Raw genomic sequence first — 26,437 nt, 5'->3', positions numbered from 1 at the left:
GTGTGTGTGTGTACCTATGATACTTAAAATATGATGATATCGTTAAAAGACCGTTAAGTTACAATCAGATTATCCAAAAACAAATCCTATTTTCACTTAAAAATTTAGTATAGGATAAAAGAGCCTTTATAAATCAAAGCGGAATGGGAGGGAAGATTATTCAACAGATGGTTAGGTCTTCGGCTCACACCACAATAAATTTTTTTTTTTTTTTTTAACTTTAGTCTTTTTTTTTTAATGTATTTTTTTTTTTAAACGCATTGTTTACTTTATTTATTTATTTATTTTTGGCTGTGTTGGGTCTTCGTCTCTGTGCGAGGGCTTTCTCTAGTTGTGGCAAGCGGGGGCCACTCTTCATCGCGGTGCGCGGGCCTCTCACTATCGCGGCCTCTCTTGTTGCGGAGCACAGGCTCCAGACGCGCAGGCTCAGTAATTGTGGCTCACGGGCCTAGCTGCTCCGTGGCATGTGGGATCTTCCCAGACCAGGGCTCGAACCCGTGTTCCCTGCATTGGCAGGCAGACTCTCAACCACTGCGCCACCAGGGAAGCCCCAGAATAAATTTTAAATGAACTAAAGAGTTAGAATTGCTACCAAAAAAAAAAGCCAGTAATAAAAATCTATAGATCATATATATATCATTCGTTTAGGAATAGTCATTATGAAGAATAGATGTTAGAATAAAAGTTAATTATGGTGCCAAATGATAGAAAATATGTATTGAAGGGAAAGACGAAATAACAGGCATGCTTTATTGCTGATTGTTTTAGCAGTTGCGAACAGGTATTTTTGTGTTCAGTCCTCCAAAATCAGTGGTGCGGTTCGATTATTTGTTTAGAGGAAAATGTACTTATATATGTTTTAAGTGAAGTTCATCCCTGTTTTTTTAAAATGTCAGGTCAGTGCTTTTTATGTATAGTTGTTAATCCAGCCAAATAGAAATGATTTAAGGAGGGATTTATTCTGATTGATGGAGTCATTAGTTGAAAGACCTTGCCCTTGGTGCCGACAACACCTGGTAGGAAAGGCTGGGCTGTAATGGGAATGAGAAATGTCTAGCTGTTCATTACATTCCTGAAGCTGGCTTATCAGAGTTGTATTTCCTGTTTCATGTACTTGGGGAGAGATTGTTTCCACAAAGTGCATCTCTGACTGTTAGATCTAGACATAACCTAGATTGATTGCGCAGTAGAGTCATAAATGCACCCTTCTCTTCCCCAGTGCCTGACCTCCTCACCTCTTCATCCTCTTTGTAAATCACGGGCATTCACGAGCACCCTCTCAGCAGCTGTATAAACAGAGAGGAGGAGTCTTGTTGCCCGTTGCAGTCTCCCCGTTAGCCAAAAGTTTTACTTTCTCCAGTGCTGCATGTTCTAGTAACATCTATAAAGTAAATTCTGCATAGTCCCTAGAATTACAGTGGAATCAGAACTTCATATTTCAGGTCAAAAGGAATTTATTTCTGAAGGCTGGTTCGCTCTATTATTTGTAGTATGAGGTGGAAGTTGCCCGGCCTCTTGTATCCTGTTCTCATTTGTGTGTGATTTTTGGAGGAAGGGATAGTTGCCAGATTGGGCTGACATGCATTTTTCTTTACTGCTCTGCCATGATATGCCTTCTCTGTTATCAAGGAGCGCACAGGATGTTGAAATGACCTAAAATCCAGAGGGAAGGAGTAGCCAGGAGGAGAGGAGAAGGCCACCTCTGTTTCAGAGCCCTCGGGCTTCATAGTTAACCTTGGAGAAAGGTCATTGCCCATTTTATCGATATTGTGATTAGCAGTAAAATATTATAATGCAGACAGATTATTACACTGCAGCCAATAGGCAATAAAGAGAAGCATTTTAATATACAAATTAATTAGATTTTAAAATTTAGGCCGTAGGCATGAACAAAGTCCTCTACTGAAGGCTTCTACTGAAGACATTCTTAAAGCAACTTTTGATGAGATGAAAAAAGTTCAGAAACTGAAAACTGAGATGAAGAGGTGTGACCGAGTTGTCCTTAGACTCCTGAGTGCAGTTAGGAGACTTTGAAACTTTATGGGCCTTTCTGCCAACTTTCCTAGGAACTAGGAAGTGAAGTCTTCCCAGAAGGCCAGGCCCAGAGGGAAGTTACAGACATCAAGTTGGAAACGTGCACACGTCCCGTGGTGCCAGTTCTCTCCTGTACATGGGGAGACGGGGTGGGAGGGAAACAAATGACCATTCTCACTGCTTTTCTTCCTGCTGCTAAAACCTGTAAGTCTAAGGCTGTCTTCTCTGATTGGTCAGGGAGACAGGTGTTCCCGCCGGAGCAGCCCAACAGGCTCCATGGAAGTGCTTAGGTAGCCGTAGCATTTTTTTTTTCTTCTTGGCGCATACTCAGTTGTTGTTTTCTTCCTTAACGTTTCGGGCTTATGACATACATATGTGCTTAAAGTTGTGTGTTGGGCCTAAGCGGCTGGTGGAGTGAGTCGATCTTTTGAAAGTTACCTGCTCCCTGTGAGGTACGTGGCCAGCACGTAGAGAAGCAGTGTGAAGCCCTCTGCGGAGGCCCGGGGTGAAGCTCAGGGGATGGCACTGGCCTGTGGGGCTCTTCGCTGCACAGTGCAGGGTTCCAGGCTCCGTCCCTGGGGGAGCGGGGACAGTCCAGGAGGGAGAGGTCTCCTCGTGTGCTAGAGTGGTTATTCCATCACATTTCTCACCACGGGAAAGGGACAACGCTGGAACTTTAATTATGTGGTTTTTCTAGTCACTTAAGTCCTTAACAGTCTGGAATGTACTTGTTCAAATAGAAGGACATTCATCTGGTGTAAAATGTCTTTTCCACGTTTTTATGGCACGTGGACTGTGTGGCGTATTCCAAGCCACTTCTCTGTGGAGGCCACACCCGCTGGGAAAGTTTGAATCTGCTTTCTGTCACTCTGGTGATCTTTCCTGTTCTGCGTTGGGCATCCGGTGTTAGAGAGATTTCCGAGCAGCGTGTCTTCTGGAAGAATCATGCATATTCTGGTGCTGCCGCAACAAGGGATGCTTCGTATGTCTTTTTCTGCCTTCCCCACACACCAGTTGTGGAAACATCACACAGAAGGAAGGGGTTTGGTGCTCCCACTAGAAAGTCTCGGCCAGAGGCAAATCTCGATCTGCTTTTACCAGCTCCTCCCCTTGAGTCAAAATGAATTTTCCTTTCGGGGGACCTCAGTCTCCAAAGGAGAGCCTTTGGGCCTCTGCCAGAGCCGCAGCTTCAGTGGAGAGAAATATGGGGGTTCCACACAGGCTCCCCCTCCCCCATGGCCCTACCACCCTCATAGAGGTGTTCCTTGCAAGGCTCCAGGGGAGGAAAGGAGAATGGAACGTCTTTGTTTGGTGCGAGCATGATACAGGGGTAAGATCGTGGATGGGTTACCTGTGAGTACTCTTCCTGACCTCTGCCTTATGCTTTTTTGTTTGTCCTGTTTCATAGATTCTTTATCTGGTTAAAAAAGGGGCGGGGGCGGGGTGTCAGACAGCACGACGTCAGTGATGTGTCTGGCTCTCCAGTTATGAATGGAGAAGAATTGTAACGTGCCCAGAGTCACAAAGCTCAATTTTAGTAACTTGAGTCATAGAACCTTTTGGTTGGAGGGAGGTCCGAATGGTGGTCTAGACTCAGCCGTTTGTCTGATGTGTGACTCTCCGATCTGTGGCTCCCTTGCCAGGTGGTCACGAAGCCCAAGCCGGAACCCCCCACCTCCACCCTCCACCCAGGAAGCCTTTCCGGGAGCGCTGTTCTATCTTTGGGCAGCTGTAATTGTTAGAAAAGTCTCCTTAATGCTGGGCTCAAGCCTGTTCCCCGTGTAGCTGTTCCCCTTGGGGCCATGTAATACAAGTCCACTTCCTCTTCCAAAAGACAGCCCTTCAAATACTGGAGGGGACGGCAGTGTTCCCTGCCTGCAGCCACCGAGGAAACGAACGTGGTTTTGGTTCTGTTCATCGTCCTCTGAATTTGCCCGGCTTCTGTGCAACCCCTTCAGAGGAAGCTTTGCCGAGCCTCCTTCTCCTGCCCTGGTTTACTCCGTGCTACCATCCGTACTCTCTCGTCCGGAGACGTTTGTGTTGAGACAGCCAAAACTTGCGTTCGAATTGCCTTTGACCGACTTGGAGCTTACTGCAGTGAGTGCAAATAAAAGAAAGGAGAGGCAATGCTTCATAGTCCTGAAGGTTTTAGGTATACACTTAACAATTGGTGCTATTGTAGTGCAGTTTTTTTTTTTCTTTTAACCCATCGTTTCAACTTGTTAAGCTTTGGGGATTTATATTTCTGTCATTAAGAGTTAGTCCAAAAAAAAAAAAAGAGTTAGTCCATCCTTCCTTTGTGATTTCAGAGGACTCTGTGATGCCTTTATTAGAGCTTTCACTACATTGCATTATAGCTATTTATGTCTTTCCTCCATTCAGTTATGAGTTCCGCCACGATAGTCATCCTTATCGTTGTTCTCTTCTCTCTCCAACACTTAGCTCTTGGTAAGTGCTTAATACATTTTTGTTGAGTGAATGAGTCAAAAATATTTGCTTTCTCAACGTTTGCATATTATAAATAAGTTAATTGGTAAGTAACTTGAAGAGGGCAGTACCCGAAAGCCCTTTTTGCAGCCCACCAGAAACTTTCCCCTGGACTGACTGTTGACCTGTTCTTTGACATTCTTTGTAAGATGAGGTTCGTTCTGTCACAAATTCACTTAACTGTATAGTCAGTTCTGCTGGAACGTCACGGACGTGTTCCTGAAAAATCACTGTGCTGTGCACAACAGAACAATTAAAACTACAGGACTTATGGGGAAAATGGGTTAGAGATGCACAAATTTCATCACTAACAGATTTTTTTTTTTTTTAAGATAGGAACCTTACAAAAATAGTAACTTAGTTTTACACATGTTAAGTGGTTAAGAAGTACATAAGTCGTGTGGTAGTTCTATTTTTAGTTTTTCAAGGAACCTCCATACTGTTCTCCATAGTGGCTGTATCAATTTACATTCCCACCAACAGTGCAAGAGGGTTCCCTTTTCTCCACACCCTCTCCAGCATTTATTGTTTGTAGATTTTTTTGATGATGGCCATTCTGACCAGTGTGAGATGATACCTCATTGAAGTTTTGATTTGCATTTCTCTAACGATTAGTGATGTTGAGCAACTTTTCATGTGTTTGTTGGCAATCTGTATATCTTCTTTGGAGAAATGTCTATTTAGGTCTTCTGCCCATTTTTGGATTGGGTTGTTTGTTTTTTTTGATATTGAGCTGCATGAGCTGCTTGTAAATTTTGGAGACTAATCCTTATACCCTGAGAAAACCATAATTCAAAAAGAGTCATGTACCACAGTGTTCATTGCAGCCCTATTTACAATAGCCAGGACATGGAAGCACCCGAAGTGTCCATCGACAGATGAACGGATAAAGAAGATGTGGCACATATATACAATGGAATATTACTCAGGCATAAAAAGAAACGAAATTGAGTTATTTGTAGTGAGGTGGATGGACCTAGAGTCTGTCATACAGAGTGAAGTAAGTCAGAAAGAGAAAAACAAATACTGTATGCTAGCACATATATATGGAATCTAAAAAACAAAAAAAAAAATGATCATGAAGAACCTAGGGGCAAGACGGGAATAAAGACGCAGACCTACTAGAGAATGGACTTGAGGATATGGGGAGGGGGAAGGGTAAGATGGGACAAACTGAGAGAGTGGCATGGACATATATACACTACCAAATGTAAAATAGCTAGCTATTGGGAAGCAGCCACATAGCACAGGGAGATCAGCTCGGTGCTTTGTGACCACCTAGAGGGGTGGGATAGGGAGGGTGGGAGGGAGGGAGACGCAAGAGGGAAGAGATATGGGGACATATGTATATGTATAACTGATTCACTTTGTTATAAAGCAGAAACTAACACTCCATTGTAAAGCAGTTATACTCCAATAAAGACATTTAAAAAAAATACATAGTGCTCCAATAAATGTGGCATTTACCTTGAAAAGGGCTTGAAGTTGGCTTATGGACGTGGATGTTGGAAGGATTACAGCCTGTGAGTTATCGTGAATTGGTGGCAGGAGGGCTGTCTGAAACCGGAGGGGAAATCGTGGCACCAGGTGTGGATGGGTGGGACTCAGGGTACATGGTGAGCTGAGGTCGCTGGCAGGGGGTTGAAGTTTGTATGTTCATTGTATGTTCATTGAAGTCCTGTGGACTCGGTTCAGCTGGGTGCCGTTTTCTGCATTCACCTAGGGTTTCTTGAAGACAAGAAATTGCTTCAAATTCTTGAATTGCACATAAGCGAACACAACATTCACATTGGCACAGATTCACACTTTCAAAACAAGCATTACAGCCGCCCCAGTTTCTTCATTCTGTTATTCACTCGATCAGTAAAACATCGTTTGTTTCTTAAAGCATTCCAGGCACTGGAAATATAAAGATGCAGAAGATAGAATACCTGCTCACTCTCAAGAAGCTCCTGGTCTTAAAGGCTAACTTATTTTTTACCAGGAGGAGTGACAATAAATGTTAAAGAGGCAGACTTGACTCATCCAGCCATTTTCCAGAGTCTCCTCCAGCCAGGAGAGTATTTTATAAGTCTGATCCCTTGTTACAGTTAGCAGGTTTCTCTAAAATCTGCAAGCTAGAGTTTGAATGGCTCTTACTTTTCAGTTAGTGTCTGTTTAAGAGATAGTTTCTTTAGGATCGACAGAGCAAAGACTTGGATTGTGCCCATCCAGTTTTGGGTTTGAAAATAAAATTTCACTTCATACGTACATGTGTGTGATTTGTTGATGGCCTTAATTGAAAATAGACTAATGTGCCAATACAGTCACAGACCCTTGGAAATAGAAGGGTCAGCCTTCTCTTTGATTCATTTGAGGAAACCAAGGCTCTGAGAGGTGAAGTGATTTACTCAAAGTCACTTTGTTAATTAGTGGCAAAGCCAGAACTTGAATCCAGTTAATTTTTGAACTATAGTATATTGCCTCTCAAAATTATGCCATGAGGGAGATATAAGTTCTGTTCATTTAGGGAGAAATCTACACTGAACTTCCATTATTTCCACTTCTCCATCTATTTATTGAGTTTAACGAATCCAGTTACTATTCATAATAGGCTTCCCATTGTTTTGTTATTGTTCTTTATAAAATCTGGTACTACACAGACTCACCAAGGTGCATCTTCTTCAGACTCTGCGCTCTGTAATTACATGTCTTTGTTAGGGCAGACAGAAAGTTGTTCTTCTTTGCACCTAAAAAAGATTTAAGCATTTGCCTTGAGTTGATCTGGGGTTTTGAGGAGGTAAACACCCCCGGTTATGTTTGTGGAATTTGTGGTGCATTCCAGAGGATTAAGATGTCATTGCCTCTAGTCAAGACATGCTTTCTTTTCCAGTTGATGGGTTTTATTTTGTTTATATCTGTTCCCCTCATCCCAGCCCCCATCGCTGACCATTTGGAAAATTGTATCTGGAGTACACCTTTGCGCCGGGTCCACAGTTTTAACTGGGGCCCTCATGACCCATTGGCTTTGGCTACTTTTACTGGGAGCAATAATCATTTCTAGTGTTCAGGAATTTGAAGCAAAGGATTCGGGTAACACCTCCAAAGATCAGGAAGAGATGGTTAAAAATGTGGGGTGAATGATAATTTCCCCCTCCTCCTGTTTTTTGCAAGAGAAGAGATGAGTATACTTTGAGCCCTTAGTGTTTGCAAAGCATTTTCAAATTGTTCTCACTTTTTGAACGGCCCTGGGAGATTTTTTTTTTTTTTGCCTCAGGGGATATTTGAATTCTAGGCCCAATGCTTTTTTTTTTTTTTTAATAAATTTATTTATTTTATTTTATTTATTGTTTCTGGCTGCGTTGGGTCTTCGTTGCTGCGCGCGGGCTTTTCTCTGGTTGCGGCGAGCGAGGGCTGCTCCTTGTTGCGGTGCGTGGGCTTCTCATTGCGTTGGCTTCTCTTGTTGCGGAGCACGGGCTTCAGTAGTTGTGGCTCGCGGGCTGTAGAGCGCAGGCTCAGTAGTTGTGGTGCACAGGCTTAGTTGCTCCGCAGCGTGCGGGATCTTCCCGGACCAGGGATCGAACCCGTGTCCCCTGCACTGGCAGGTGGATTCTCAACCACTGCACCACCAGGGAAGCCCTAGGCCCAATGCTTTGAAAACACCAAACTCTAACTGGAATCATTTGTCCTAAGTGTGATTGTTAGGAGAAAGTAGTTCATTGATCTGAGTAAGTCAGTATCTTAAGAAACATAACCAGTGTCAGTAATTAAAAATAGATCCTCCAGGGGCGAATGACTTGTGGCCATTTGTCTGTGGTGAGGTGGACATGCTTCTCTGTGCAGTGGCCTCTGAAGCCACTGAGGTTACAGGCAAGCACATTCCCGATTTGGGGACATTAGAGTAATACCCACTGTTTTATCTTGCTCTTTCTCTGCTGCCTTTAAGGTCAGGACTTCAGAATGACCTTGAGTTCTGGTTTAGGATTGAAAAACTTCCTTGGCACCTTTAAATTCAATTAGCCAATATGGCTTCTGTGCACAAGGGTGGGTGTAGCAAGCCGACTGTTAAGTCCAATGAGGCTGCAAGGTGCATGCTGTTGTTGAGACCCACGAGAGGGTGGGACAGTAGATGAGCTGAAGAAGATGACATTGGAGACAGCAACAAGAACTCTAAGCCCCTGTCATTTAGGCTCTGACGATCTCTTTGTGTCTTTGTTAGTTGAAGTGCCTGCGTCCCACGTGGGAATCATCACTTGGCAGTGGTCTGCCGTCCTCAGAGGGCTGATTTTCCCCCATAGGAAAACCTTTTACCTCTCACGGAGTCAAGATCTCAGATTTAAGCGGTGCTTTGTGGTCAGGTGAAGGAGCAGAGTTTATTCCAGAATTCCCCTTCTAACTGTTCTTAGGTGGACACACATATCCTGTCTTACTACCTTTGGATGATGAGCCTCCAACTTCCATTTCAGTGATGCATTTCCAAAGGAAAATTGTGATTTGACTGTTAAATTTTCAATTTGTGAATTTTTCTTGCAGCTTTAAAAAAATTAACTCTTATCCTCGGCTTTATTGGAGAAGTCCCTATTTTGTAAATCTTTATTTCATGATCTCCCAGTTTGATTTATACTGTGTGTGGGTGTGTTTCCTAATTGTATTTGGCAGTCATAGAGATTTTTATTGTACCAGGCCAAAACCCGTCTTTCCCCCCTCAACCCCGTGTACTTTGGACTCTGTCATTGTTCAGGTACCATTCTTTCTAGCATTCATTGCTCCTTGGTGTTTCATTGCTATGTAATTTTTCTATTAAGTTTTTAGCAGTTTTCTTTGGCTAATTTTTAAAAATTGTTTACTTTGGTTTTTTTCATAATGAATGTATTAAGCTGATTGCACAGTTATTTGACTTTGTATCATGTTTCTGGATTTAAAGCCAGTATTCTGTTGAAAAGTTAAATATTGTAGAAGGTGAAAAGTAAAAATCCTCTGACACTTCCCCATAACTGTCCCCCAGGCTAAAAACTGTTTATATTTTCTTGTTTATTTTTCCAATACACATAAAAGTAGACTTGTACTCATAAAGATTGTAGACTACTTTATACTTATTTTTAAATTTTATTTTATTGACATATAGTTCATTTACAATGTTGTGTTAATTTCTGCTATACAGCAAAGTGATTCAGTTCTATATATGTGTGTGTGTGTGTGTATATATATATATATATATATATATATATATATATATATATATATATACACACACACACACACACACATTCTTTTTCATATTCTTTTCCATTATGGTTTGTCAAAGGATATTGAATATAGTTCCCTGTGCTCTACAGTAGGACCTTGTCATGTATCCATCCTATATATAATAATTTGCATCTGCTAATCCCGAACTCCCCCAACCCCCCACCCACCTTGGCAACCACAAGTCTGTTTTCTGTGTCAGTGAGGTCTGTAGACTACTTTAGATCCAGAATGTAGACCATAGGCAAATACCTAAAGAAGCTTTACCTACCTTTGATTATTAATATATAGCTCTCTCCTTTAACATTATATGCTTTTGATTGCCCTGCTCTTTTGTTATGCAAAAAACTCCAAAACTATTAGAATCTTTTATGATTCAAAATAGAACATTCATTTTATTATATATCGAAAATGGATCCTTAAGCTTCATAATGGCTCCAGTTATTTTGCATTTGTTTGTGTTATATACTATTATTTTACTGCAGTATAATGTTCAATTATGGAAATGACTCCAAAGAGACGTGATTTTTCTGGCTTATTGTGTAATTGTTTGTTGAGTATTTTTCTCATTATAGTGATTTTTTTTTCCCCTTTTGAATTGCAAATATAAAGAAACTTGCTTAGATTTTGTAAATTGATTATTATGTGGCTAAAGAAATCAAATATTTTTCAAGTGCTCACTCTGTGGAAGGCATTGTGTTTGGGATTGAGTAAATGGAGAGATTTTGAGATCCCTCATCCTCTTCTCAGAAAACTAGTTGTATTAAAATACGAATAACAAAATTTAGCAAATGCCTGGTAAGTCCCACAGTCATTAAACATCTAGAATAGAAGTTGTCAGAGGGCTTGGGTGGTTGCCAGGAGCTGTGGTGACTGCAGAAGGGTTAGCGAGGTGGTGTGACTGAAACAGGACTTTGGCAGGTGGGATTCAGAAACGCTAGCGTGTGTGAGAATGGAGAGAGCAGAGCACGAAGCTTTTGGATGGTGGGTGGCCAGGAGCAGAGGGAAAGTGCATCAGGGACCATGGTGAGGGGTGGGAGTCTATTCTAGGTAAGATGAGAAGCCACTGGAGAGTTTATTTTTTAATTGAAGTATAGTTGATTTATAAGGTATTAATTTCTGCTGTACAGCAAAGCAATTCAGTTACACGTATATATACATTTTTTGTATTCTTTTCCATTGTGATTTATCATAGAATATTGAATATATCAATAGTTCCCTGTGCTATACAGTAGGACCTTGTTGTTTTATATACAGAATGGTCTGTATATAAAAGCTTCCATCTGCTACCCCCAACCTCCCACTCCATCCCTCCCCCACCCCCTCCCCCTTGGCAACCAGCAGTCTGTTCTCTATGTCCGTGAGTCTGTTTCTGTTTCATAGATAGGTTCATTTGTGTCATCTTTTAAATTCCACATAGAAGTGATATCATATGGTATTTGTCTTTCTCTGTCTGACTTACTTCACTTAGTATGATAATCTCTACTTTCATTCATGTTGCTGCAAATGGCATTATTTCATTCTTTTTTATGGCTGAGTAGTATTCCATTGTATATATGTACCACATCTTCTTCATCCATTCATCTGTCGATGGACATTTAGGTTGTTTCCATGTCTTGGCTATTGTGAATAGTGCTGCTGTGGACATAGTGGGGCATGTATCTTTTTGCATTAGATTTGTCTGGATATATGCCCAGGAGTGGCCAGATCATATGGTAATTCTACTTTCAGTTTTCTGGGGAACCTCCATATTCCATAGTGGCTGCAGAGAGTTTTAAACAGGGGATTGACAGCATGATCTGATTTATATTTTAAAAGCTCACTCAGGCCACTGAGGAACAGCAGATTCTGTAACCGTTGTTTTCTTTGTGTTAAATGGCGTTATATAAGCAGTATTCACACCCAGCCACTGATTACTGTTAAGGGGGAATGAAAACAGGTTGATCTGTGGTTCTGAGCTTCAGTGATGGGGACGGAGGATCCAGAGTTGGAGTGGGAGGGGATGGGCTTGATTTTAGTCCTGTCGAGCCTGGGATTGGGATGTAGGACAGCCAGACAGACATGGTCCTCTAGCAGTTGAAGAAGAAACAAACGGATGCCATATTACCTTCTGTTTTGAAAACATCTCTGAACATAAAGTTCAGGTATTTGCCGATGGGTTTAAGTCATTGTGACAGTACGTGTCCCAAGACTCAACTTGGTTGTCTGAGAGAATTTGGAGGCACTATTGTTCTGGTGACTTACTCCAGCTCCATCTCCATCTAAGGACAGTTATAATTTCGTACTCTTTATTTCTAGAAGGTGATTTTAAGCATTTCAGATTGGAAAGGTGACTCAAGCAGAAAGGCAGTTTCGGAGCCCAGAGTGCTAACCTTACGCCATGGAACCCACTGGGGTTCCAGTTTCTAATAGGCTGATGTCATCTCCGTTTTCACGGCTTTCCCAAACCTTATGGACATGTAGCTTCAGATTTTATACTTGACCATATTTCCTTTTTCTGTGCTAAACTGAGGATAGTGAAGTAATGACAAGTGATGAAATAATGGCAAATGAAAATATGGCAAGAGATTTTTTTTTTTCCTACCAAGTATTTATTACATGGATCGTTTATAGAAAGTCAATCTAAGGATTGGTTGACTTATCCTTTGAAAAAGATAAAATATTTCAAATATAGGGAACAACACAACACTCCCCCTCACTCCGTTTTTTAAAATCTCTTTCAACTTCACAGAATCACGGCTGGGAATAAGCAGATTTACTTCTTTTGTTCCTAAGGAAACTTACATCTATAGTCAGCTGGGGTAGGGATTCTTAGTTTATAACTCTTTCAGATGTGGCATTGATTAAAATTTGTGCAAATCAAGGAGATAGTGTTTGTTAATCTACAGGTGAAATGTTTTAGAAGATCGGGTTCTGGAAAGGTCAAGGAAAATAAACAAATGATGTTATCCCAAGGAGTGTGCTACCAATACCTTATTTGGGAGCTCATGGGATCTCAGAAGTCATCTAGTCCAGGCCCCTTCCCATTCCATGACTGACTCCTCAAAACTCTTGTCATGGTCATTCAGTGTCCTCTTGGATACTTCCGGTGAAGAGCAAAACAGAACATTAGCTTGTTTCCCTGTACGGCAGCCCAGGCTGTTTCAGGTTGAAAGTTTCTTCTACATTTATGTGTATGTCCTTTGGTCCTGGTTCTGCCGTACCATTCACAGTAGACCTACTTCCTCTTCTTTGTGACAACCATCAGGCCCTTCAAGGCGGCCCATGGCCGTGCTTTGGGCCAAGACTCTCCAATTCCCTGTTCTACACAGTGAGTGATCCAGGGAACATGGATGGAGCCAGGATGGGAAACATCACCACAAATGAGAGCTCACTGCTGCTGGTCTTCGTGGCTGTGTTCCATATCGGAGGTGCCTCCTGATTTGCTGGGCGATACAGCCACCACCCACCATCCCACCCCTGCAGCGGCTTACGTGCTGGTAGAGAACCCACCCGAGGAAGAATGGAGACAGTTATTTCCAAGCGTGGGTCTTGGGAGATGGAGACACGGAAGAATTGGCAGCCTCATGCATGGCACCCCTCAGCTATGGGGCTTCCCGAGGCTCTTTAACACTCCCAGCAGTGCTACAGAGCAGTGCTTTGCAGACTTGAACGTGCACATGGATGCGGGCTGCGAAGCTAACTTCCTAACAAGACCCTAGGTGATGCTAGTACCGCTGGTCTGTGGACCACACTTGGAACAGCGAGGTTGTGGAACACGTCAGAATCATCATATAAAACGGAGGACAGTTTGGGACCAGAAAGGCCAGAATTTACTTAGAGAAGCTGTCAAAGTCCTCTTTTCTCTGTTCCTCCTCCTTTAACTAAAGAATCAAAGGCTCCATGATATCAGAAAAATCGAAGCCGTCACGGATTCATTGTAGCAGCCGCCGTGGTGCTCACACATAAGCTAGTCAGACAGATCGCAGGCTGCGCCGCACCCAGGCCCCGGGGGTCGTAGCAGGTTGTTTGAACAGACTCGGGAGGAGCTTTGTGCTCCGTCCTCAGGAGTACAGACAGGCGTGTCTGGATGCTGGCGCGTTCATCGCCAAAGGATGCGAGACATTGTCCGAGGCAAAGCCCACTTCTCAAGGGCGACCTTTGAGATCAGGACAAGAGTGGTTCTTGGAGTTTTCCAACCACTCTCTGGGGAAACAGTGCTTTTAGGATTTTTGGTGATGCTCTACTACTCACCAAGTGACAGCTGTGTGAACTGATAGAAAAATGACTGAGGGCGCTGATGTCCCTCCTGGGTACTAACCACCCCCCCAACCCCGGAATCCCCCGCAGCTCTCTTGGCACAGGGAGAGGCGGGGCGCAGCGGTCCACGTGCTTCGGTGTCTGTGATTCTTTCTTCCCTTCCCTCCGCAGCAGAAAGACTGAGTTGCCAATGGGAGAAATGACAAAGATTTGCCTCACTCCTTCCTACTAGAGTAACTTGAGACGTTCCTTTTGACGCCCGGACGCTGACAGGAGGGTGACTTTGAGGACATATAGGGCTGTCGTGTAACGCAGGCGACTCCCTCATTTTAGAGGGGTGGAGTGTGCGTGTTCTCGCAGGCTCTGCAGCAGTGTTGACCGGAACCTAGGGCAGCCTCACTCGGCTGGCACGCCGCACACCGCAGCCCTGCATGCAGAGGGTTAGGAAGAAACTTGGGGGTGGGGAGGATTTGTGTAGAGGGCCAGGGAGCCAAGGAAAAGCCTGGGATAGACTAGATGGAAATTCCTACCTGCCAACATCGCGGACCCCACCCAGCCTCTTTACTAAACGGGTCTCAGTGATTGTCTAATCTGTGCCTGGAATCAGATGACACACAATCAGAGCGTACAAAGCAGGAGGGTAGGGTGACTGATCGAATTTCAGTAGGTCTTTGGTGCTGGCGGCTTTTACCTTTGTCTTTGAGAAAACAATCTCTGGTAAAGTACAGAGTGTTGAAAATAGGGTTTAACCTAGAGCCAGTCACTTGCCAACTTCAATGGGTGCACTAAGCTTTCAGAAGGTGAACGTTATTAGCTAGATGCCTCATTCCATAGCCCCCAAAATATCATAAAAGTACTGATACAACAGACATGCACAGATCCCAGAAAAATTGCTTATTCCGTTAAGAGACAAAATGGCAAGGACACATTACACCAAAGAATTGTTTGCTTCAGAAGGTGACCAAGGGCAGGTGACCCTCACAATTATTGCCCCTTCTGGCTGCAGACGTGAAACCCTGAGCTGATGATATTCGAAGTTAGCAGTGGACAGCAGTACAGCAAGCAAGGCGGCAGATCTATAAATAGATCTGTGGGCCTCTATGAGCTTGACAGCTTTTGAGTCCTCATTTGTACTTAGTAACGAAAATACAGGAAGGAGGGCTGCCTTTAGAAAGATGACATTCTTTCTTTCTCCCCCATATCCTCACTTGATTGTTCTTAATGTGAAAGGCAGGATGATTAGATACTAGGAAGACTTTTTTTTTTAGCCAGACATCTAAAGGTATAATTCATTGTCAGTGCCTTGATCCCACCTCTTGGAAAATTTCCAAAATAAGCAAAGGGTCTGTCTTCTTGTTGTCTTCGAGTGTAAGGAATGTGTCCTGCGGCTTTTACTGCAGCATTGGCCTCGCTCAGGAGCAAACATGTTTGGTTGAAAATCCTTTTAGAACCTTTCCTTGTTGGGACCCCTGTACTGATGTACAGACACAGAAGCAACATGTCAGGTGTTGAGTGCACCCTGATTTTAAGAGTAGTCGTGCTTGGGGTGAGCACACGCAGAATCCACAGTGTCACGTGGGCACTTGGTCAACAGACGAAGCTGATGAGCACAGGCCAGGAAGCTGAGACCCACGGCAGGGGGTGGGGGCAGAGGCAGAGAGGCGCTGGCGAGGGAAACCAGGTGGGAGGTGATCTTGGCCGGAGAGGCCTGCTGGTGAACACTGAGGCTGGCAGGAGAACGCAAGCAAAGATAATGGGAGTGTGTCTTTGAGGCCAAAACACGAAAGCTTGGGCTTTCTCCGAAACTGGCGTTTGGAGTTTTTGCAGTGTTCTGGGAAGTGATTTGGAGATTTCAGCCTTCATACCTGGTTAGGTCTCTACATAGCCCAGAACACAGTTCACTTGATTTGAGCCTAAGACTGATCCTTGGAGCCAGTGCAGCAGGAAGTGTTACGGATAAAGTGCTTTACCGTGGATAACTCTGAATCAGTAAAATACAGTAGTCGTCTTCATTAGATCTGGTTATCTAAGCTTCTCTGTGAACCTTGCAAATAACAAACACTGAAGTTGAAGGCCACAGGTTTCCAGACTGCTGGTTCATGTGTTTTTCCTCTGTTCTGCGTCCTCAACCACCAGCTCCTGGAAGGCAGGGGCTGTTTCTCATTAATGTTTGTATCCTCAGGACCTAGCACAGTGCTGGGCAGATGAAGTGATTCGTTTTGCCTTGTATGAAATGAAAACATGAGGCGAATCGTATACGACCTTGACACTCCTGGGTTTTTTAAGACTTTAATGCCCCCATCTCCACCCCCAGTAGATCACAGCCTCTTTCTCTCGTCCTGATTTTGGTCCTTCATCAACATGGTCTTTCATTGCTCTTATGTGCCAGAGGCTACAAAAGAAATAAAATGTTTGCAAGCCCAGGTTGACCTGTAAGGGTGCCTTGTGCTGTAGGCGGAAGCCATTCCTGTGGGCTCTAGTCTGAACAGCCAAGGTTGATACTCCCCCAGAAGGCAGAGTCTTCGGTCATAAAGCATCAGGAACATGGGCATCCTATTAGGGATGGGTGCTTGTTGGTGTGAGGTTTACTAGGAATAAACTTGAATCAGATCTAAGTATGCTCAACTGCAGTCTGTTGACTTTTCTTTAACCCCTGTCAGATTAACCCCTGTCCTAGGTTAATCTGGTAAACTCAATGCTATCCAAACTAGCCTCTAAGAACAGCAGCCTGTAATCTGTTGGGCTCCACACAGCTTTCCCCGTGGGCTGCTGGTGTTTTGGCAGATGCAACGGCTATTCTTTCCTATTTAGGATTCTGCTTTTACTAGGAACCCTGGAGGCCCTCAGAGGTTTGCGATGCAGACTTCAGCCCAGAGCTTAGCCTCCCAGATGGTAATTAATGTTTACACAAAATGACAAGCCCAAAATGGAATCTCTTTGAGACCTGCCAAGCACCCATCATTCCCCTGATTGCCCACTCTTGCAGTGTTTGAAAATTAATTTGCCTTGAACAAACAGTGGGCTTTCCTCAATTTATTTGTACAGTTTCAGTGCCCGAGAAGGAAGAGCTGCAAGACTGAATGTCATCCCTCCATTCGTTCACGTAATTGAATCTGCTGATGGAACAAACTGGTCTCTGTTTAATGATTTGAAGAAAAGAGGGAGAAGAGGAAAATAAAGAGAAGTGTAGGTTAGAGAAGGTAGATTGTTTTCGGTCAAACACCATTGGCGTGTAGAGTTTTAGAGACGGCACCTAAAACACGGGAGAGTTCAAAGTATTGGTAAATGAATTCAACAGTGTGGTTTTCATTTTAGTAAGTATATACAAAACATGCAGCCTTTGCTAAAAAGGAGTTTTTGTCTGAGGTCACAGAATAGACAACAGAAAGTGTGTTTAAGGAATGGATATTGCTGGTAGCTTGAAATAGTTGCATGTAGATTCATAGAAATCTGATGCTTCCCTATATTTCTGGGCTGTTTGGTGTTGAACATTTCAAGATTTATTAATGTTCCCACTTTTCGATTTAAAATTTGGGTTCTTTTTCTTATTTGGCTACAATCTTCATTCTTTCTATGTGGTGAGATTTCTGTGGCTCCTCCATGGGGACAAATAAGTAGAAAAGCTAGCTAGAAGATAGAATAGTGTAAAAATAGGACCTGTCCAAACATTCAGATACAGATGGATGGATGGGTGGGTAGATACGTTGCCTAATGGCCAGTGCCCCACAAGGTTTTCGTGATGCCTTTCAGGCTCGTTCATATTTGCTACAGTAATGACCTTATAGTGGGCAAACCCTCTTAGGGCTTTCTAATCGAGTGTAAAGACCAGAAGCACCGAAACGTGCCTTGGGAGAGTCTGTCTCCTCCTCCTCCCACCTCCCCCTCCCCCGTTCCTTCTCTGTCATCAACGTTCACCATTTCCTTTCTGTTCAAGTACACCAGTTAGAAACATTGAGGAGTTGATGGAAGGCTAATGCATACCATATCCTCTCCTCATTTCTGAGAGAAAAATACTTATCTGTCCTCTGGGTGAAGAGCTTTTCTAAAAACTCCATCCAGTAGGTAAGGCAGTTTCAAGAGACTTGAACAGTCACTTTCCTGGTTGACTTCTTTAGATGGTGGAGGTGTATTGTCCATGCAGGAACTCTTTTTAAAAATATAATCCCTTTCTTTTCTTTTATAATAATAATACATATTCACTATAGAAAATTTGGAAAGTTTAAAAAAGCACAAATTTAAAAATTTGAATCAATGGTTATTTCTGGCTGACGGGATTACAGTTAACATTTTTTCCCCTTGATATCAGTTTATTTTATTTTTCTTGTTTCTTAAAGGTAACAGTTAACATTTTGATGTATATCTTTCTAATCTCTTTTTCTGTACATATATGTATGCGTTTACACAGATAATTTTAAGTATTGAAACCATATTGATAATAGTGCACTTTATTTTACTTAATAGTAATTTTGTCATGAAATATTTTCCATGAAATTAAATCTTTCTACAGTAGTTTTGGAAACACTGATCACTTACTTATTTTGCGCTATACATTGTAGAAAGCACTTAACATGACTTTTTAGTTTCCACAACAACCCTTTCAGATAGTTATTGCATTTTTGCAGTAAGTTATTGGACTTCTAGAAATAGAGCAGTCCATCACAGGGACATAATGCATCAAACCTCAATCCCACCACACCCAGCGCCCTCTTTGTGTAATGTAAGAACTATTTTATAGCACACTTTTTTTTTTTTTTTTTTTTGTCTGTGTTGGGTCTTCGTTGCTGCACGCATCCTTCTCTAGCCATGATGAGCGGGGGCTACTCTTCGTTGGGGTGCGCAGGCTTCTCATTGCAGTGGCTTCTCTTGTTGTGGAGCACGGGCTTTAGTAGTTGTGGCCCACAGGCTGTAGAGCGCAGGCTCAGTAGTCGTGGCGCACGGGTTTAGTTGCTCTGCAGCATGTGGGATCTTCCCAGACCAGGGATTGAACCCGTGTCCCCTGCATTGGCAGGCGGATTCCCAACCACTGCACCACCAGGGAAGTCCCTATATAGCACACCCTTCTTTTTTAATTTCTGGAGTGAAATATATGGTTAATATGCTTATCTGCACACATAATTTTTAAATGTGTATAAAGCCTTTAATGAAACGTAAAGGAGAAACAAATAGAAGGTAGTTTATAACAACATACTGTGTTTTAAGTACGTAGATGCCTGTTTGCATTAGAAGACAAGGAAAGGTCAGATGCTTGAATCTGTACATAGAAACACGGCTGTCGTGGTAATTCACATACCAGGATCAGCCTTACCATTGATGTCATGATTTTCCCAAGTGATGAACAACTCAACAACAAGACATAACACAGCAGACGTAACAACGTACAATAGTTGCATTATTAGAAAACCCAGTGTGTATTAAAGCCATGTGGAAAATTATTTTGTCTTTCTTTGCAAAAACAGGTTCTAGGTTTTTCAGCTGCACAAATGTTCAGTGGGACTTCAGAAAGTGAACCAAGATATTGTGTGGGGTTTACCTTCATATCATGGTACATCTAATCTCCCTGAGAGCCACTAAATACCCTCCAGTCATTGTGACAGCCAGACGTACTCCAACAAACTTTGAAAACTCCCCCAAGGGGTGGTCTCCTCTAAGAGCTACCTCTTCCATGGCTTAACCTTTAACTTCTCTCTCTTTCTCTCCCCTCCTCCTCCCTCCTCTCCTCCCCACTCCCCCCCACCCCGCCCCATTTATTTATTTACTTATTTATATTTGTTTTTGAGTCATAAAACACCCTAGAACATAGATTCTCAAAGCATTTGTGTGTGTGGGGGGGGGTGTTTCTGAAAGTTTATAGGCCCTATACTTTTCTTGTTAGGTTCGTTCCCAAGTGTTACATGATTTTGGTTATTGTAAAGGGTATTCTTTTTTTATTTTATTTTCTCTTCACTATTGCTGGTGTGTAGGAAAGCGACTGATGTTGTGGCTTTTCTTTATTTGGATACCTTACTGAGCTCTCTTATTAGTTCTCATATTTTTTCAGCTGGTTGGTCTGTGTTTTCCAGCAAGATAATTATATTTTTTGTAAACAATAGTTTTGCCTCTTCCTTTGGTTGTAGGTTTGCTGTTGGTCTTCAATTTAAATGACAGGAATCGTTTGCCTTCTATAGGTTTAGTCCACATTGTCTATAACACGAAATGCACCTGGTACATTTTTTCGGTTGAGGGGGTGTTGATATGGAGTCATTTATCAGTTTACTTTTATGATCGGGTTTGTTTGTTTTTTTAAGTCAGTTTTAGTAATTTATATTTTTCATAAAATCCATTTTATTTTAAAAGTTATTAGTATAAACGTGTGCATTCTATTTTCTTATTTCATATAAAATATACTCTCCGTGCCTATTAGTCGTACCACTATTCAAATTCCCAGTTTTGTTTGCTTTCCTTTTTTTTCCCCTTGTTCAGACTGTTTTTAAACATAAGACCAGTTTTAAAATTTTTAGTAGGTAACATGATCACAGGATTCAAAAATTTAAATATGCATGTATGTAGACAGTAAAATATCTCCGCCTCCCCCAGTTCTCTGTCTCTCCAGTTCTCACTCCTCCTCAAGCCCCCAAACAGGTAACTTACTGCTATTGGTCTCTTGGGTATTCTTCCGGAGTTGCTTTATGTATAAAGTAAAAATGAATACATTTTCTTCCATTTTTTATAAAAGCTAGCATATGCTCTACATTGTACATGTAGAGCTCCTCATTCACTTGTACAGCTGCAGTCTTTTCCACTTCATGGATGTGCCAAATGCATTTGTAACCAGAACCCTAATGATTACATTTGAGTTGTTTCCAGACGGGCGATTCAAATCGCGATGTTGTTCCACTGTGTCTATAGACCAAATTCTTACTCATCAGGTCAAGGGAACTCCATTAGTTTTTTCGCTAAATGTTGCCACATTGCCCTCCACAGAGGTTATAGGGTTTATATTCAACTAGTAAAGTAAAAGAGAGTCCATTTTCCCCAGGGAACTTGTATCCAATTTGAAGTAAAATCAAGCACATTTTTCCTAATCTACCCTTACGATTTTTTTTAAAAAGTATTGTGTTTAAGTTTGTTGAGATATGATTTACATGCAGTACATTCAGCCTTTTTACTGTATAGTGTAATTCAGATTTGCATATCTTTTATTTATAAGCATGATGTTATTTTTACAAACACAAAAGAGAAATTTTAAAACCCCAAAATGTAATGAAAAAAGCTTCTAAATAAGACTACTCAATTTGCACGTTCTTATTTCTTTCGCCTCAGCACATTTCATCCTTTGGCAAATTCAGAGCACACTGAGCAATACAAAAAAAAAATTTTTTTTTTTTTTAATGTGTTCTTGCCAATTTTGGAGAAGCTCAGTAAGACAAGTGGACTGTCAGGACGGAAGAGCTTAACTGGGAAGACGCATTTATTGAATAATTGAAAGGAAAAGGAAATGCATTGCCGATTAGCCACAAAAATGCATGACGCCTAGTCTGTGCCTCATGAGACCCGTGCAAATGGGGGGTCGTAAAACTGTTTCAGCCCCAAAGTTCTTACCAGCCTTCCAACCTGTCGGCTGCCTTGGTCAATAGGTTGGGGCACCAGTGTTGATGGACTGACGACAGCTTTCAGATTGAGCTGAAAGGCCGTGTTACAGCGACAATTTGTAGCTTTCCTAACCCTTTGCACTATCTGATTGTAGTTAAATATTTTAACTGAATCCTGGATTTATCATTACCTGTTTTGTGTTAGGGGGCAGCATTGTGTAAATCATAGAAAAGTCACTTAGTGGTGGCAGAGTTACCACTAGAACTCTGCTGTCTGGTTTATTCAACAGCAAGCAAGTTCCTTAACTTCTCTGGGCTTATTCCCCATCTAGTCGAAGAGGGTTGGAGAACATGCTCGCTTGCTACTCACAGAACGGTCTAAGCACCAGCATCAGCTGGGAGATTCTCAGAAAGGTAGACTCTGGAGCCCCGCTCACCCCCAAAGCTGCTGAATCCCAATCTGCATTTGAATCTGATCTTCAGGGGTTTCATATGCACGTTAAAGTTTGGGAAGTGCTGGGATGGTCTCCCAGATTCTGGTCTTCCTCCAAAATTCTGTGATTCTCGGTTTCCCAAGCCAATGGTTCCCTACAAATTTGTAGGGTTCGCTAGAGAGGTTTTGGTCTTGCCGGTGTACCTTGTTGATCGTCACGGATGGCAACACCGCCACAGTCTCAGCACCACTCCTCTGACTCTAGCTGGGTTTGGGCTGGTCCTGAGACAGTGGGACAGCAGAGGAAACATGAGCGCCAACTCTGCCTTTACAGAGCTTTGGGAAGCGAGCCCAAGCCTGTACTGTGCCTTCTTTTTTTGTGCTGTTAGGATTTCCGGGGTGTTAGTGCCTTCTGCCTCAGACCTAACTAACCAGCCTGCATTGTGTGAAGCCTGTGGTTTTCAGTGAGCTCGTATAATTGCTTGCTATGGAAAATCTTGTGACAATGATAGAAAAAAATGAAAAAGAAGCAGAGCCAGCATCCCTAGAGCTGGGTGTCTGCAGATAAAGGGTCTTCCTTTGTGTTGTAGGAGTTCTTCTTGTGGCTGAAGGGGGTCTGTGTCCACATCAGGAATCTTGTTGTTCTCTCTCAGCCCTCAGGTTTTGGAAATTCATAAAATGTCAGCTTATCATAAGCAAAGATCTTCCTAGCAAGGTTCTGAAGACAGCACTTCGAGAGAAATGTGTGTGAGTAGGATGTCAGAAGTCTAGAGTTGCTTTTCACCAGATCCATCAGATGCTTTATCCTTTCATACCTGAGCCATGTGAAGAGGGGGCTTTCTTGGCATTCTGTTTGTGTAATTGTTCCACACTGGCTGTGGGACTTGAGGATAGACGAGTTCATATTAGCTAAAAATGTGGTTTGCTTATAAACCCACCATTTGTTTCTGCTTTTGTGCATATTACAGGTTTGATCTGTTTTACCAAAAGAACACGAAAATAATGGATTGCTTTGATGCAAATTCCAGGGAAGAGAAACTGACATGTGTATACCCAAGAGGACATCAGCAGAAAGTAATAGGACCAGTGAGAATACCATGTATTTTTCATACTTGGTAACAGTGAGATTAGAAGAGAAAGTTCATGCGCAAAGTAGTTCATTTAGGAATACCTGAAACACCACCCTCATTTCAGAGAATATTGTGATCCATTCTCTTCCAGTTTCTAAGCTGTGTAATAATAAAAGGATGGATTTTTTTTAAGCGCAAAAATGCAGGAAAGGTAATTTTTTTCCCTGCGATGTATACAAAAGTACTTACTCATAAATCGGTCCACCTCTTTGTATTTAATGCCATATTTGTCTTTCATTATTCTGTTAGAGGATTGTATGGAGTTTGACTTACGGGGTAATCAGGTTACCCCTATACTAGATGTGGCATGGATCTTTTGACCTTTGGAGGGAAGCATATCTTTTAAATTCATATAGGAGCATCTGTTGTCTACATTTCATTAGTGACTGTAGAATTTCACTTACATTTCACATCTAGGCTTGGTCTCACATCCAGCATCACACCCCTTGTCCTCACTAGGCTAAGGACTCCTCCAGTGGTCCAGAGGGAATTCTTTAAGATCTCAAGCATGTGTAGTTGACAGTAAATTGGTCTAAATTCATGTTTGCACCTTCGATCTCAAACTCTGGGATTGTCGGTAGGAGTAGAAGCCCTCAGCAGTAGGAGGCCTGACGTTTGACCGGAAGTTTAGCCCTTGCTAAACAGAAAATTATTTCTCCAAATGTCAGGCGGGCTCCATCAGTCAGAATGGAAAGGGGGAAGGAGGCCAGGCCGATAAGAGACATCTGTGGGGCTAAATAACTTTTGCTTCGTGTGCTACTGCAAACACTTCTCCTCTGTGTAGTCAAGAAGTATATTTGTTTTAAAAGGAGAATCAACTTGTTGGCTCTTGTTTCTGAATTTTGCCGCACAAAAGGCTTTGTCAAGGTTAAGGGAAACATTCGTTTTCAGAGTCTGGTGGCTTCAGCCGCTTCCTGGAAGGCAGCCTTCTCTGGCTGGTGGGCCTTTCTCCCCCAGGGACACGGCTGCTCCCAGCGGTACAGACAGGACAGCACCGGGGACGGCCCGGTGGGCACAGATGACCCGGGCCCGGCGTCGGCTTCCACTTACGCGCCTGCCTGTGCTTTTCTCTCTGCTCCCCCCGCACAGATCCGGAGCTCGGTGTCGGCGCGCTACCCCAACACGACGGCCGCGATGCGGGGCCCATTGTCCCCAAGATTTCGGGTCTAGAGAGGAGCCAGGAGAAGAGCCAGGACTGCGGCAAAGAGCCCATCTTTGAACCCGTGGTGCTGAAGGACCCCCGCCCTCAGGTCCCGCCGCCGCCGCCCCAGCCCCAGGCGGAGCCCCCGCCCCGAGCGCCTTCTCCGGACCCCGCCTCGGGGCCGCGCGCCGAGCCCCCGCCGCCGCCCCCCCCGCGCCCCGGCGCCCAGCCTCCGCCCGCGCCCCCGGAGGCCCCGCCGCAGCCCGCGCCGCCGCCGCCACCGCCGCCGGCGCCCCGGCCGCCCCGGCCGCAGTCCCCGGGGCCGCTGCCGCCCCAGGCCCTCCCGCCCGCGCCGGCCCACCCCTCCGCCCAGAGCCTCCCCCAGCCGCTGTCCGCCTACAACAGCAGCAGCCTGAGCCTCAACAGCCTCAGGTGAGCCGCCTGCCCGGCTTTGGTCATCTTCTGTGGGACGGGCAGCTGGCGCTGGGAGCGGGGCGCCCGGGGACTGGGGTCTCCTGTTGGAAGCTTTAGCACAGTGTTCTCAGCGACGCGGGGACGCAAGACAGGGACGGGGCCTGAGAGGCCGGTGGGACAGGTCTCTTGGGAGCAGGACGGGACGGGCTGGGCAGAGGATGGGTGGTGAGGACGTTGTCAAGAGCGAAATATCTACGGAGGCTCCTGAGAGAGTGAAGGCAGGAAGAAGAAGGTTCAAGGAAGGGAGAGTTGAGGGCTCTGTGCCCGGGAGCCCCGCCGGTTCCCCGGTCAGAGGCAGGGAACGGAAAGCCAGGGAGATGGTGGAATGTTGAGAGTCTAAGAAGGAAAGCTCTTTGCCCCCCCATCACATCTCCCTGCAACTCCAGGGGCGGGAAGATGGGGACCAAGGAGTCACAGAGGTAGAGAAGAAACACGCCAGGTTTAGGGAGAGAGAGGTGTTCCTCCCTGGAGATCCAGGCACTCTTCCGTCTTGTCTTTGCCAGGGTACAAAGGAAAGTTTACAAAGTAGCACAAGGAAACCTGCAAAGAAAAGGGGAACGGGGAACAGGGACCCAGGGTGCAGGGCCCAGTGTTGCCCACCCCGGCTGGTCCCGGGGGCTGTCATTCTAAGCCCCCGCGCTTGGTGACTTGGATAGTGTTTTCCTTGTGACTGTGACGGGTGACCGTGGCGGTCAAGAGCCGTGCTCTCTCCTGTCTGCAACAGGGGAAGGAAGCTGCCTTGGCAGGGGCCAGGCCCATCTTCTGCCCCCGAGGCCACGTCTGTGGCCTCCAGACCATAGGGGTGACGGGGCACCTGAGCCCCTTGGCTCCCCCTTCCTTGTGCTTCTTCACAGAAGAGGGAGCAGACGGACGGGGCGAGCCCAGCTCACCGCGCTTACTCCTTTCCACTGACGTTGCCCTATCGGAAGCGTGGCTGGTGCAGGATGGGAGGGGGCCGCTGTCTGGACATGGTGGCGGCTGGGGGCAGCAGCTCCTATTCTGCTGTGTCCGCAGTCGTGGGGGCAGTTTAGAGGAGCTGTGGTTTCAGCAGAGGCTCTGTGCGCACAGGGGAGGGTCTGAGAAGAGGAAGGAGCAAGAGAAAAGGTGTTGAATGGCTTTGGGCAGGGAGATAGGGGGTTTTTTTAAGAAAATAAATGGCTTACCTCTTTTTTTTTTTCATTTCTTTCTCCTTTTTTTTGGTATTCCAACAGCAGTAGCAGGAGCAGCACTCCAGCGAAGACTCAGCCTGCCCCCCCTCACATCTCCCACCACCCCTCAGCCTCCCCGTTCCCCCTGTCACTGCCCAACCACAGCCCCCTGCACAGCTTCACGCCCACCCTCCAGCCCCCCGCACACTCACATCACCCCAATATGTTTGCCCCTCCCACTGCCTTGCCTCCTCCACCACCTCTGACATCAGGGAGTCTGCAGGTGCCCGGACACCCGGCCGGGAGCACTTACTCAGGTAGGATGGAGACGCTGGCCTGGCTTCTTCGTGCTCCCACTCTCCCCTCCAGGGGGCCTCGCCTGCTTCTGTGTTGTCCCCGATGGCTCAGTGTTACCCACTCATGATTTTCTGCTTTATTGTATGCCTTCTTGTAATCTTCCTCCAGTTCTCTGCGGGCTGAGATTCAGCAAAAATATGTACCAACACCCATCCCAACCTGGCATGACAGTGTCCTGGAATCGGACACTGCCAGACTTTTCT

The 26,437-nt window shown here is 44.4% G+C and overlaps 1 protein-coding gene across 5 annotated transcripts in view; it reads left to right on the top strand.

Moving 5' to 3' along the window:
* The window catches only part of AUTS2 (activator of transcription and developmental regulator AUTS2), a 1,115,781-nt gene that overhangs the window by 1,062,810 nt on the left and 26,534 nt on the right, over nt 1-26,437 (top strand). For 4 of the 5 annotated variants that reach the window (XM_082358516.1, XM_082358515.1, XM_082358514.1 and 1 more), the window contains 2 exons: nt 24,204-24,687; nt 25,941-26,194. The exons of the other annotated variant lie outside the window; for it this stretch is intronic. In XM_082358516.1, the coding sequence (XP_082214642.1) occupies nt 24,204-24,687; nt 25,941-26,194 (738 nt within the window). The remainder of the gene's footprint in view (nt 1-24,203; nt 24,688-25,940; nt 26,195-26,437) is intronic. 5 annotated transcript variants of the gene reach the window in all.

Source organism: Balaenoptera borealis (genome assembly GCF_965194805.1).
Source record: "Balaenoptera borealis genome assembly, chromosome: 16".
In the NCBI taxonomy this organism is placed as follows: Eukaryota; Metazoa; Chordata; class Mammalia; order Artiodactyla; family Balaenopteridae; genus Balaenoptera; species Balaenoptera borealis.
This window is presented reverse-complemented; position numbering and strand designations above follow the sequence as displayed.